This window comes from Hylobates moloch, unplaced genomic scaffold, assembly GCF_009828535.3.
Source record: "Hylobates moloch isolate HMO894 unplaced genomic scaffold, HMol_V3 SCAFFOLD_9, whole genome shotgun sequence".
In the NCBI taxonomy this organism is placed as follows: domain Eukaryota; kingdom Metazoa; phylum Chordata; class Mammalia; order Primates; family Hylobatidae; genus Hylobates; species Hylobates moloch.
The window spans coordinates 89,927,229-89,940,964 of NW_026652284.1; the positions used below are offsets into that span (position 1 = coordinate 89,927,229).

At 37.0% G+C, this 13,736-nt stretch overlaps 1 protein-coding gene across 7 annotated transcripts in view; it reads left to right on the forward strand.

The window, feature by feature from the left end:
• Positions 1-306: 306 nt before the first annotated feature.
• The window catches only part of EBAG9 (estrogen receptor binding site associated antigen 9), a 29,722-nt gene continuing 16,292 nt past the window's right edge, over positions 307-13,736 (forward strand). Inside the window, exons 1-2 of one of the 7 annotated variants that reach the window (XM_032760277.2) lie at positions 307-525; positions 11,347-11,444. In XM_032760277.2, coding sequence (XP_032616168.1) covers positions 11,362-11,444 — 83 coding nt within the window. In that variant the 5' untranslated portion in view covers positions 307-525; positions 11,347-11,361. The other 6 variants (XM_058444245.1, XM_058444246.1, XM_058444244.1 and 3 more) reach the window with 6 other exon arrangements.

Genomic DNA, 13,736 nt, shown 5'->3' on the forward strand with positions numbered 1-13,736 from the left:
CTGGAGGGGAGGCACTCTGCATAGAAGGAAAGTAGGGACATCTGACAGAAGCAGGCGCTCCGAGAATAAACAGTCAAAGCAGTTCGCAATGGTCCCAAAAAGCTACCCCTCACCGAACCTGGCGTGCCTGTCGCCACTTGCCCCGCTCCCGGCGCTCATTGCCTCCCGGTCCCGACGTCAGACCCGTAGTCTCTCACCTATTGGGCCAGCCAGGACCTGAGGCGGAGTGCAGAAGCGCGGGCATGGAGACAGCCGAGAGCCGCCTTCAAGGAGGGTTGGGGGCGGGGCTAGAGGAGGGGCTGAGGGCGGGTTTCCCGAGGAGGGGGCGGCCATGGCAGCTGCGCGGAGGCAACGCAGGCTGCTACGGAGCGCGCGCCCGGCTTTGAATGAGCGGGGCTGGGAGTGAACTGGCGGAGCGCGAGCTCGAGGAAGAGACAGGCAGCGCGCGTGAGCGCGCCCTGTGTGCGCGCGCGGCCCGCGGCAGCTCGGAGCCTCCGCCGGGCGGGCGGGGAGGGGGAGGGGCAGGTGAGTGTGTGCGGTTCGCGCGTGCCTGGGAGGGGCTTTCCTCTCCCTACCCCCATCCCGACCCCAGCCCTAGCCTCTGGAGCATCGTCTGCCCTTCGCCGTCGGCCCTCCGCCTAGCCGCGCACTTCCCGCCCTCCTAGCTTCCTTTTCGCCCTTCCACCAGACCTCCCTCGACGCCCGACAGCTGCTCTGGGTACTGTTTCCGGGTCAGGGTGACCTCTGGGGCTAGAAAACTGCGACTGGGAGCGGGACCCAGGCGTGCAGCATTCGCCATGCTCCGCTCACGCGTGGGAGACTGGGCTGTGGGGTACCGGCCCGGAAAGCACCCAGCCTGCAAAGCCGCTTTCCTCAGGGAAATTTGCGTGACCTTACTGCCCTCAGTCTACAGGCCTTGTACCTCTCCAGGACGATTTTTCCACAATTTAAATCCCAGTCCACCTGGTATCCAGCTCCAGCAACTTAGAGCGTTTCACGTCACGCCGGGCGCCAGGCGTCGGCTTGTATAACCTGAAAACGCTCCTGTTTTTCTCATCTGTGCAGTGGGTATGATTTTTTTTTTCATCAACCAATTTCACGTGGGTAATCTGAAATGAAACCACTAAGTTATGAAACTCTTTCCTTTTGAGTTATTCGGGAGACCTTACTCCGCCTTCGGCAGTGGTGTCACATATTTGAGGGCCTGACTCTCGGTTGCCAGACATGGCACAGAATGTTCGATTTTACTACCGGCTCTCACACCGCTTCTGTTTCCCCTTGCCTTAGGGGCCGCTGCTCAAACCTTTATTTATCAAATTTAAGTGAGTTCAGGTAAATTTTATTTTGGGAGCTTTGTAATATTTTCTAACCCACTTCAGAGAGTTATAGTTTGAGGATATTCTGGACTGTACTAGATCATATGGTTTTCAAATTTTGGTATGAAAAGATTCGGAAATAGAGTTTTAGAAATACAGCACTTGTTTAGTATGTACAGACATAGATTTTGGCTTTGCTTGTTTTATGAATTGTGATGTGTTGAGGCTACTTGAAAGGACCTCTAGCAGTTTACCGAGAATTTCAACAAGAAAAGATGTAATACATTTGATCTATCAGTTTCTAACGTAGCATTCTTTTTTTTAATTGTAGTAATTTTTTTTCCGTTAACATGGCAGAGCTCTCATTCCTGATTTCCTAGAGTTGTCGTTTCTTCAAAAAGCCTTAATGAGGATACATTGCCTCATAGTTTTGAATCTCATTCTGATATACCTCAAATTTTTGTCTTTGTAATTTTTAAGGAAATTTAATGTTAAGATTAGATTATATTAACATTGTTCCGTTCTAGAAAGTGTTTTAAAGCAACCAAAGTGTAGTGTAGTGTAAGATACTTATCAAATTGGTGATCTAGAGGGCATTTCAAAAATTGCACTGAGGCAATGTGCACACAATTAAAAGGTTTCTCAAGTAGGATATGATGTGGGGAGAGCCGTGGGCTTTCGGGTCAGTCTCTTTAAATCCTAGGTAAGTGAATCTAAGTCTGTCACCCTCATCTATTAAACGGGAGTAGTGAAAAACCTACCTCTTTTGGTTGTCCTTGGGATTCCAGTGAGGTGATCGAACATTGTCTTGAGCGTTCAAGTACTCAAGGAATGTTAATTTCCTTCCATTCAACAAATATTTGAGTACCTACTATGTGCCTGGCTTTGACTGAGACCTATAAATACCAGAATGAGCAAGACTGATGGACGTCCTACCTCCTTGGATTCCTCAGGAATAAGTTTATGGGCAGGCTCATGACAATTGGGAGTGAACGCAGAGTTCCCCTATGCGGAGTTGGTAGTATTTCCCAGCTTCCAAATCCAAAGTAGTGACTGAAACATAGTAGGTGCTAATGTATATTCATTTAGATGAATCAGGACATTAAGTAAATACAGGTCTCAGGATATTCCTATCTGCCAGTGTAATTGGTAAAATCGAAGTGTGGCTTGATCGCATTTTCCCTATTTTAGTGCAACTGGTTAGAAAATTTATCTTGGAAGTGGTAGTATCACTGAATTATTAAGAATGCTCATTGTTCATGAGATGTTCTTGGCTTTTGAATTAAATAGACCTAGGTTTGAATGGAGTCACTGGATGTGCTTACTCTGTGTTTAATTCTATGAAACAAGGACAATAGTATCTATGTCATAACATGGCTTTTTGAGTTAACATTTCGATAGTGTATGGTTCATAGTAGACAGTCAATGAGTATCAGTTCTCCTCTTTTATTAATCACAAAAGAAAATTTTCCGCCGAATGAGGATATTCTTGATTGCTAGGGAGAGAATTCTATTCTGTAATCACTAAAAGACCCAGTTTCTATTTTTTTATTGGGGAAAAAAACCAACCTTTAAATTTTAACTCCAGTTAGCATTGAAATCATTCAAGTTGGCGAATATTTATTAAACAATGACACTAACAGTATTTGGAAAGGTGATGACTGTGGTTACCAGGGCTCTATATGAAATTTATTCTCCACTTTTATTCATGTATATCCTAAAACTGACAGTCCCAAATGGTAAATATCATTTTTCTTCACAACATACTGATAGAGTATCTCCTTGATCCTGTTTCCATCCCTGCCAAGTATCACACGTTCTATAGTCTCTTTTCTGGCTCTTTTTTCTTATAATTTTTCAGAAAATGTAGGCTAATTTTCATTTGAGAAAGTTTTCTTTTGATTGAGAGTTTTGTTCTTGACAAATCAGCTTTAAATGAATCGATTGTTCACCATCGTAGTTTTTCAGATCACTCTACTTATAGTGAAGCAATCAAACTTTTTTTTCAAGTCTTACTTTGCAAATGGTAACTGAAGGTACCAAATGAATAAAATACTCTAGAGAAGGGTTGCACAGGGCAAAGTAAAGTATAGAAATAACCGTAATACAAAATAAAAAATGTTGTTTCTCGGGAAGAGTAAAATACTAGAATTAAGAAGACTTTACAGTAGTCCAGCAAGAGGTAGTAAAGGCTTCTGCTGGATAGATTACAGTGGAAATAGGAAAGAATATGGGCAGTACTGGGAAATTGAATAGGGTCTTTTTGGCAGTTAGGTGTAAGGAGAAAGAAAGGAGTCAGCATTGTTGCTTGATTTGAACCTGAGTAAACCACTGGTTGGGATGTTTTTGACAGAAGTATTTAAATAACTCGAGTAAAATTTTTAGTATTCTGGTTCATTTTTTTTTTTTTTTTTTTACAGTCTCTGTTCTTTTCATCCTGTCAATTAGTAGGCCACTTCCAGGCTAGGCATTCAGTAAATCGTTCAGCTTATATGGAGAGACAGCCTCCATATGTACAAAAGTACATGAGTATTGCTAAGGTAACGTTTTGGAGCCCTGTCTTTGTACCTTAATAGGCTACAAGCGCCTTCTGACCCTAGAAATAGAAAAGACTAGTGCGCGTTGCCTTTCCTTAGAAGAAACTGGCAATGATGGCTCTACAGAGCAATCAAGATCAGATACTATGAGAGTTAAGTATGTTTTTCTGGCTTTCTGATTTTGTTTTGTTCTTATTTTTTATGTGTTTGTTTGGAACTTTTGTATTGAGGTATAGCATACTAACAGTACATACAGGCAAGTATGTGGTGTTACTACTCAGATTGAGATAGTAGATCTTAGCTCTCTAATGCTTCAGTATACTCTATCAGAGATGACCATTTTTTTTTTACTATATAATTTTTAACCCATTCAATGTAATATTTTATTAGGTAAAAAGCTGCATTACATGCTTTTTTCAAGACTTTAGGAGTCTTGAATCCCCATGAAATGCATTTTTTAAAAAAGCATGGGCTGGGCACGGTAGCTCACACCTGTAATCCCAGCACTTTGGGAGGCTGAGGCAGGCAGATCACTTGAGGCCAGGAGTTCGAGATCAGCCTAGCCAACATGGCGAAACCCTGTCTCTAGTAAAAATACGAAAATTAGCGGGTGTGGTGGCATGTGCCAGTAGTCTCAGATTTGGGGGTGGCTGAGGCACGAGAATAGCTTGAACCCAGGAGACAGAGGTTGCAGTGAGCCAAGATTGTACTGCCACACTCCAGCCTGGGTGACACAGCAAGACTCTATCTGAATTAAAAAAAAAAAAAAAAAGTATGTTATAGTACAGGAATGGTGTATTTATCCAGGATGATTTTACTCCTTATGTTTCTAAATGTTATTGCTTATCTTATGCTCATGTAAGGTAATTAAAAAACTAATCAACATTTCAGTTTTAAAAAGGAGTATATAGCTGTCCCTTTAATGTGGTCACATGATAATCATTACTTAAGTTAGGTTTTATCCCCTTTTAAGTAAGTATGTGTACAACTGAAGTCCAAATATACTGCTTATGCTTTTTTATTTTGGAAAAAAAAACTATCAAATTACTGTATGTTTTTTCTTTTTGTTTTAAGAAGTCAGCACTCTAAATAATTGTATTAATCAAGTGTTGTGATTGTTCCTAAAGGTGTTACTAATGGATTGAGAGGCCAGTCTGTTTTAGTTGTGATTTTGTTATTACCTGGTTGTTTCACCTTGAGCAGAACCGTTAACTTCAGTGTATCTTAGTTTCCTCATTTAGAAAATTTAAGAAGTTGGATGACATATTCTCCAGCTGTTCCAATGACAGGAATCATGATTCTAAATACTTAGTAATTCTCCTCCTTTGACAAAGAAAAGGCAAGGAAAAGCTAAGACATGAGATTCCATTATCAGTAACGTCATTCCTGTAAGGGTGTGCACATATGCACACACATATGTATGTTTGCCTGTGTATTTCTTGTGACTTGATTTAACATGTGGTCTATTCTACCTCTTAACAGTGGAGAAATGACTATCTCTCATGGATTAACAGATTTTTTTTCCCTCTTTCGTATGTATTTTGAGGCTCTTAGTCAGGACGTTGTCATAGGTACTTAAGTATTCAACTTTAACTTGTGCGAAAACTCATCTTAATAAATTTTTAAAATTAAATAGTGATTATTAGGGTAAATATATGCAGTACATATATAGTATACAATATATGCAATACATATATAGTATAGGTGACTAAGATGTATAAGAAAATTTTGGAAATTAAGAACCATGTTTAAAAAGGATACAGGCCGGATGTGGTGGCCCACACCTGTAATTCTAGCACTTTGGGAGGCCGAGGGGGTGGATCACTTGAGGTCAAGAGTTTGAGATTAGCCTGGCCAACATGTTGAAACCCCGTCTCTACTAAAAATACAAAAATTAACCTGGTGTGGTGGCAGGCACCTGTGGTCCCAGCTACTCGGGAGGCTGAGACAGGAGAATTGCTTGAACCTGGGAAGCGGAAGTTGCGGTGAGCTAAGACTGCACCACGGCACTCCAGCCTGGGCAACAGAGTGAGACTATGTCTCAAAAAAAAAAAAAGGCTACCAAAATAATACCAGTTTTACCTTTTTTTTTTTTTCTTTTTTGAAACGGAGTCTCACTCTGTTGCCCAGGCTGGAGTGCAGTCATGTGATCTTGGCTCACCGCAACCTCTACCTCCCAGGTTCAAGTGATTCTCCTGCCTCAGCCTCCTGAGTAGCTGGGACTACAGGCATGTGCCACCGCACCTGGCTAATTTTTGTATTATTAGTGGACGTGGGATTTCACCATATTGACCAGGCTGGTCTCGAACTCTTGACCTCGTGATCTGCCCACCTCAGCCTCCCAAAGTGCTGGGACTACAGACGTGAGCCACGTGGCATAGTTTTACCATTTTTAGAATCTTTATTCCTATCATTGCTATGGCTGTAGTTTTCAATTCCTGTATCATCTCTTTCATAAAGACATATATCTTGTTATTTAATCATAGGGAGGCAGTATGAGTGTGATATTTAAGGACTGAAACACTACAACCAGACTCTTTGGGTTCAAATTCCAGTTCTATAACTTATCAGTTCTGTATCTTTGGCAGCTTACTTAACCCTGCTGTGCCTTAGTTTTCTTATCTGAAGTAAAGACAAAATAGTACTTGCTTCAAGTCCTTCCCAGGGTTGTTGTGAGCATTGGATGAGTTATTACATGTTAATCACTAAGAAGAATGCTTTTTATGAAATATAAAAAGCTATTACAGTATATTGAAATGCTATTGTGAAATCAGATTTCTGTTTTTAGAGAAGTTCTGAAATAATGTTTCTTTTCACTAATTGTCCTAGTTTCCTAATGGAAGTTGGCTTTCTAGAAAGTAACAAATAATTGATACAAGATTATGATGGTGTTAATGACTTTTTAAAATAATATTTTAACCAGAATATGAACAGTGTTCTAATTTAAGTGACATAATATTGTTCAAAAATGTATTCATGTAGATTGTTTTAACAGCTCTTTTGAGTTCTAATTGAAATACAATAAACTGTGTATAATTAAAGTATACAATTTGATTAGTTTTGATTAATATATATACACTCACCTATGAAACCACCACAGTTGAAGCAGTAAGTATATCCCTTACTTCCAAAAGTTTCCTCATGTCTGTCAGTGATCCTTCCTTCCCACTTCTCCCTGCCTCATTACAAGGCACTGCTGATATTTTCTGTCACTCTATATTTGTTTATAATTTCTTGAGCAAGCTTGTCCAGTCTGCTGCCTGTGGGCCTTTGACTGCAGCCCGATGCAAATTAGTAAACTTCCTTAAAACATTATGAGTTTTTTTTTGCAATTTTTTTAGGCTTATCAGCTCTGGTTAGTGTTAGTGTATTTTATGTGTGGCCCAAGACAATTCTTCTTTTTCCAGTGTGGCCCAGGGAAGCCAAAAGATTGGACACCCCTGTTCTAGAGCTTAAAAATACTATATATGGAATCATACAGTGTATACTTTTTTAGTGGTCTGACTCTTTTCATTCAGTAGAATTATTCTGAGATATAGTCATGCTATTACTTGTAACAATAGTTCATTCGTTTTTATTGCTGAGTGGTAGTCTGTTGTATTTATATACTACAATTTATTTATCCGCTCACCTGTTGATATACATTTGTGTTGTTTCCAGTTTGGAGCTATTAAATAAAAATAAAGCTGCTATTCAAATACAAGTCTTTTATTTATTTATTTATTTCAATTTTTTTTTGAGATGGAGTCCTGCTGTCACCAGGCTGAAGTGCAGTAGCTCAATCTCAGCTCACAGCAACCTCCGTGTCCTGCATTCAAGCTATTCTCCTGCCTCAGCCTTCAAATACAAGTCTTTATATGGCTATATGCTTTTCTTTATCTTGGGTAAATTACTAGGAGTAGAATGGCTGGGTCATATGGTAGATGTTTGTTAAACTTTGTAAGAAACTACCAAACTGTTTTTCAAAGTAGTTGTACATTTTACTTTCCCACTACCAAAGTATGAGAGTGCCAGTTGTTCCAAATCCTCACCAGTACTTGCTATGGTCATTATTTTTAGTTTGAATCATCCCAGTAGGTATGTAATAATTTCTCACTGTGGCTTTAATTTGCATTTTTCTAATGATTACAGGTGTTGACCATCATTTAATGTACTTATTTACCATTGTATATGTTCTTTTTTTTTTTTTTTTTTTGAGATGGAGTCTCACTCTGCTGTCCAGGCTGGAGTGCAGTGGCGTGATCTCGGCTTACTTCAAGCTCTGCCTGCCGGGTTCATGCCATTCTCCTGCCTCAGCCTCCTCAGTAGCTGGGACTACAGGTGCCCGTGACCATGCCCGGCTAATTTTTTGTCTTTTTAGTAGAGACAGGGTTTCACCGTGTTGGCTCGATCTCCTGACCTCATGATCCGCCTGCCTCGGCCTCCCAAAGTGCTGGGATTACAGGTGTGAGCCACCACGCCTAGCCTTGTATATGTTTTTTGATGAAATGTCTAGTTAGACCTTTTGCTCGTTTTTAAATTGAGTTTTTAAAAATTATTTTTGAATTTTGAGAGGTTCTTATATATTCTGGGTTTAAGTCCTTTATCAGACATATGCTTTGCAAGGATTTTTCTCTCAGTCTGTGATTTGTCTTTTCATTCCATCAATAGTGTTTTTGAATTGTAGTTTTTAATTTTGATAAAGTCCAATTTACTAATCTTTTATTTTATGGATTGTGCTTTTGTTGTACTACCTAAAAATCTTTGCCTAACCCAGGGTCACTAAGTTTTTTTTTTTTTTTTCTTGCAAATTTTGTAGTTTCAAACTACATTTAGATCTATAATCTATTTTTAATTACTTGTAACTGGTGCCAGATATATATTGAAGGTTTTTGTTTTGATTTTTTCCATATGGATATCCAGTTTAACCAGCACTTTTTTTCTTAATAACTATTCTTTTCTCTCTGAATTACCTTTGCATCTTTATCAGATTTCAGTTTTTGTATATATGTGGGTCTATTCCTATACTTTCCGTTATCTATTCGTGTATTTTGATTCCAATACTACACAGTTTTGATTACTGAAGCTTTATAACAAGTCTTGAAACCAGATAGTGCTAGCTGTTTTACCTTGTTCTTTTTCAATGTTGTTTTGGCTGTTATATACGTTCTTTGCATTTCCATATGAATTTTAGAAATTAGCTTGTCAAGTTTTACAGAAAAAAACCTGCCGAGATTTTGGTTGAGATTGCCTGGAGTCTATAACTCATTTTGGGGAATGTTGATATCTTAATAAAAATCTTCTATCTCTGCGAAAGTCTTTTTAAATTAATATAGGCCTTTTAACTGTCTCAGCAATATTTGATAGTTTTCAGTAATCAAGTCCTTAATTAGATTTGTCCTCAAGTATCATTTTTTATGCCTATATAAATTTTTTTAGCATTTCAATTTCTTATTGATTGTTGTTAATGTATAGAAATGCAATTAACAGATAGAAATCCCACTGAATTTTCCACATAGAGTATCACACTTTTATTTCTTCCTTTCCATTCCATTCTACATGCCTTTTATTTCTTTTCTATTTTTTTTCTTTTTTTTTTTTTGCTGGATCGCATTGGCCAGAACTTCCACTACGATGTTGACTAAAAGTAGAAAAAGCAGACATGCTTGTGTTGTTCATGATCTTAGGGAGAAATTATCAAATTTTTTTACCATTAAGTCTCATATTACTGTAGGTTTTTCATAGATGTTCTTGATCAAGTTGAGAAAGTTCCCTTATACTTTGTTGCAGTGGTTTTTTTTAAACAGGAATGGATGTTGAGTTTTGTCAAAGGCTTTTTCTGTCTCTATTGAGATGTTTATATGGTTTTTCGTTTTTAGTTTGCTAATATAGTGAATGACATTTGATTTTTAAATGTTAAACCAATCCAACATTTCCAAACTAAGCACCAGTTTTTCATGATGTAGTATCCATTTATATATTGTTGGATTTAATTTACTAATATTTGGCTAAGGAGATTTGTGTCTAGATTCATAAAATATTAATAGTTTTCTTTTCCAGTAATATCTTTGGATTAGTATCAGTGTAATACTGGCCTCAAATAATGAATTGGGGAAATATTCCTTCTTCAGTTTTTTGGCAGTTTGTACAGAGTTGGTATTATTCCTTCCTAAGTGTTTTGTAGAATTTACCAGTGAAGCTATCTGTGTCTGGGAGATTTTTATAACTACGAATTTAATTTCTTTAATAGATATATAGATTTTCAGGTTGTTCTTCTTATGCCTTAGTAATTTGTGTCTTTCAGGGAAGTTGTCCATTTCATCTCATTTGTCAAGTAAATACAGGCACAAAGGTGTTTGTAATAGTTCTTCAGTATCCTTTTAATATCTGCAGACTCTAATAATGTTATCTGTCTTGTTTATGATATTGGCAAAATTCTGTTATTAAGGACACATGTTTTAGATTGTTATGTACTTTTTATTAATTGACCCCTTTATCACTGTGAAATGACCACTTTTATACCTGGTAATGTTATTTTCCCTATAATCTGTCTAACATTGAAATAGTCGCTTCACCTTTCTTTTGATTAGTGCTAGCATAGTATATATTCTCCTATCCTTTTACTTTTAACCTATTTGTGTCTTTTTATTTAAAATGCGTTTCTCATTGGCAGCATGGAGTGGGGCGGTCTTTCTTTCTTATCCAATCTAACGATCTCTGCTTTTCAATTGGAATGCTACACAATTTGCATTTAATGAGATTTTTGATATGGTTAGATTTACGTCTGTCATCTTATTTGTTTTTGACTTGTCCCATGTGTTATTTGTTCTCTTTTCTTTGTTGCCTGCTGCCTTTTCAATTGAGTAGTTTTTATCTCCCTGCTTGTCTTATTGGTTATGACCAGTCCTTGCCCCTCAGAATATATGATTTAATGGACTTACTAGAGGTAGTCCTAGGTATTGGCATTTCTTTAATAGATTCCCAGATTTGTGAAGCACTGGACTAAATGAGCTCCATGGTAACTTTCAGCTTACTAGCTATGTGACTTTGGTCAAGTTATTTGACCTCTCTTAATTCAGTTTCCTCATCTATAAAATGGATATAAGAAAATGTATTCATCTGCAAGTTAAAAATATTTAAAGTATTTTAAATAGTATTATATTCATGTGGTTCAAACTTTAAAAGGTACACAGAGGTTTAATATATTCTATTTTATACTTTTTTATTTTTTGAATTGTAAATTTTTGTATTAATAGATTTAGGTAAAATTATTTTCAAAAACTCGGAATGAAGGGTTTTATCCTTAGAACCATTGAAAACTCGAAAACCTGGTTTTTGACTTGTTAATATGATTTAAATTATAATTCTAAAATTTACTGTGTTATATTTATAGTTTCTAGAGAAAGGTAAAAAAAATCTTAGATTTTTCTTAGTGCATAATAGGTCTTTTCAGGACAGGAGTATGACTTTTTAAATCAATGTAATGCATTTTTTGTTTTGTGCCTCTTCCACAGGTTTTGATTCCCACCATGGCCATCACCCAGTTTCGGTTATTTAAATTTTGTACCTGCCTAGCAACAGTATTCTCATTCCTAAAGAGATTAATATGCAGGTAAATAAGTTTTATGTTCAAACTGACCTGTTTATCTCCTCGCTGGTTTTGGATACCTTCAAAACTTCAAATTTCATGGACAGGACAGGTTATATTTAAGCTGAATATCTTGATTGCAGTATTTATTCATTAATTCCTAGTCATTTTAAAATACTTTTTCTCTACTTCAGAGCTAGAAAATAGAGGTTCAGTTGTTTTTGTTCATTCAAATTCTTACACTTTCCACTAAAATAACATGCTTAATACTATTTAGGAATAGACAGAACAACTTTCATTATTATAATCATCACAGAACTTTGATGTATTTGTTTCATTATGAGAATGTTTTGAAGTGGTTAGGTGAAATTCGGAATAGGTATTTCTGTCTATACCACAATAGTGTTGTTTTTATATTTTTAAAAAAAAAAAACTTTAACAGAGAAATCCTAAAAAAAAAAAAATTTTTTTTTGTCTGTGTAAGTAACATTCTAGAATATGCAGGAAGTCAAGGGCAGGTAAGTCATTTGCTTTAGGACATTATCTGTAGACTTCAGTTCCTTCTGTTTTGTCACACGATCATACCCAAGAGCTATGATTTCTAAAATGTGTGCTGAGGCACCTCAGGGCTTTACATGAAATTCACAGGGATGCCATAGGATATTTTAAATTTTACAGTGAAACATAGTGATAGCATCTGTTGAATACCTCAACTCAAAGTAGTTCACATTTGCAACATTAAATCCTGCAGTATTTTTTTATGGTGGTGGTCTTTAGTGTTTGAGATAAGTTTTTGTTTACTTATATTTTTGGTGACATCTCGTTGCAAAGCCAGGATTTTAGGTTGTAATTAAAAGTGAGTACTGCACCAAAATTAATGTAGAACTGAAAACAAGAATGATGGTCTCCAGTCTTATTTTAAGGCATAAGAAGCTGTGCAGTGTTCAACAGGCACACAGATTTCATTAATAAGTTCAGTGATTGTGGTTATTTAAGAATAAAATAAAAATATTACTTTTTCTTTAAATGTGTATTTTTTACAATGGCTACTAAGCAGTTTGGATATACTTAAGTATTAAGTTTTTTGAGTGTAACTACCTTATTCAGTGGAATAGTTAGGTGTTTCTGTGGCCTAAGGGTACTGTGAAAAAGTTACTTACACACTAAGAGGAGGGTATAGTAAAAGAGGAAATGGACAGCAATCAGCTCTTTTTTTATATATATATAGACATGACTTAGAGGTTACACACAACAATTTTTGCACTGCCTGCTTTCCAGAGCTTAGTCATATGGCCCCCTAGCTGCAAGGAAGGATAGGAACTGCAGTCTCTGGCTATATGACCATTTGATAGCTGCTAAAATTCTGAGACTTAAGTGCCATTGAATTTATTGCTAGAAGTAGAGTGCTCTGGGATTTAAAAAAAAAAAAAAAAAAAAGTCCAGGGTATTGCAAGAGAACAAGTGGGTGAAATGATCATCCAGAGATGATCACTGGGGCAGAAGTGAAGAAAGAAATGGAAAATTTAGGTGGTTGACTTGAAATCACCCAAGAGGATAGGATTTGGGAAGTAGAAAAAGGAGTGAACTAAGTGTTCAAATTACCAGAGAATGAGGAAGAGAATGGCCAGAAATTCACCAGGTAAAGCAACATTAAAAATGGGTATTAATTGCCAGAAGGCAGGAAGTTAAAAGAAGCATTGTGTTAACAGTGGTGATGAAATATAGATGTTTTCTTCTTGTACTTCTATTTTTAAAAATTTTCATTAAATATAGATTACTTTTAGGATAAGAAATTTTCTTGATGTAAAAATATTAAGGACATTCCTATTGTCATTTTAAATTTCTATTGTAAATGTGTACATATTTTGAATTGATTGTATGTTCAGTTTTAAAGAAAACTGACCATATGTTAGGATAAGCTTCTCTTTGGTGTCTGAAGGAACCTTAGACCATGTATTTTAAAATACCAGACTTGGCCAGGCATGGTAGCTCATGCCTGTAATCCCAATGCCTTGGGAGGCCAAGGCGGTAGGATAGCTTGAGGCCAGGAGTTCAAGACCAGCCTGGGCAACACAGCAGGACCCCATCTCTATGGAAAGGAAAAACAGGCTTATGTCATCAATTTCATAAAGGACTATATTACTTTTCTATTCACCCTTTAAACAAATACATCTTTGGATCTGTAATAAAAATAGCTGACTTTATCGTTCTTAGTTCTTAGTCGATGCTTTATAGATTATTTGAAGTGAAGTAAATGACTGTCTCTATTACCTGCCATTTTTTGTATGTTGTGCTATGTAGCAGGCACACACTGTC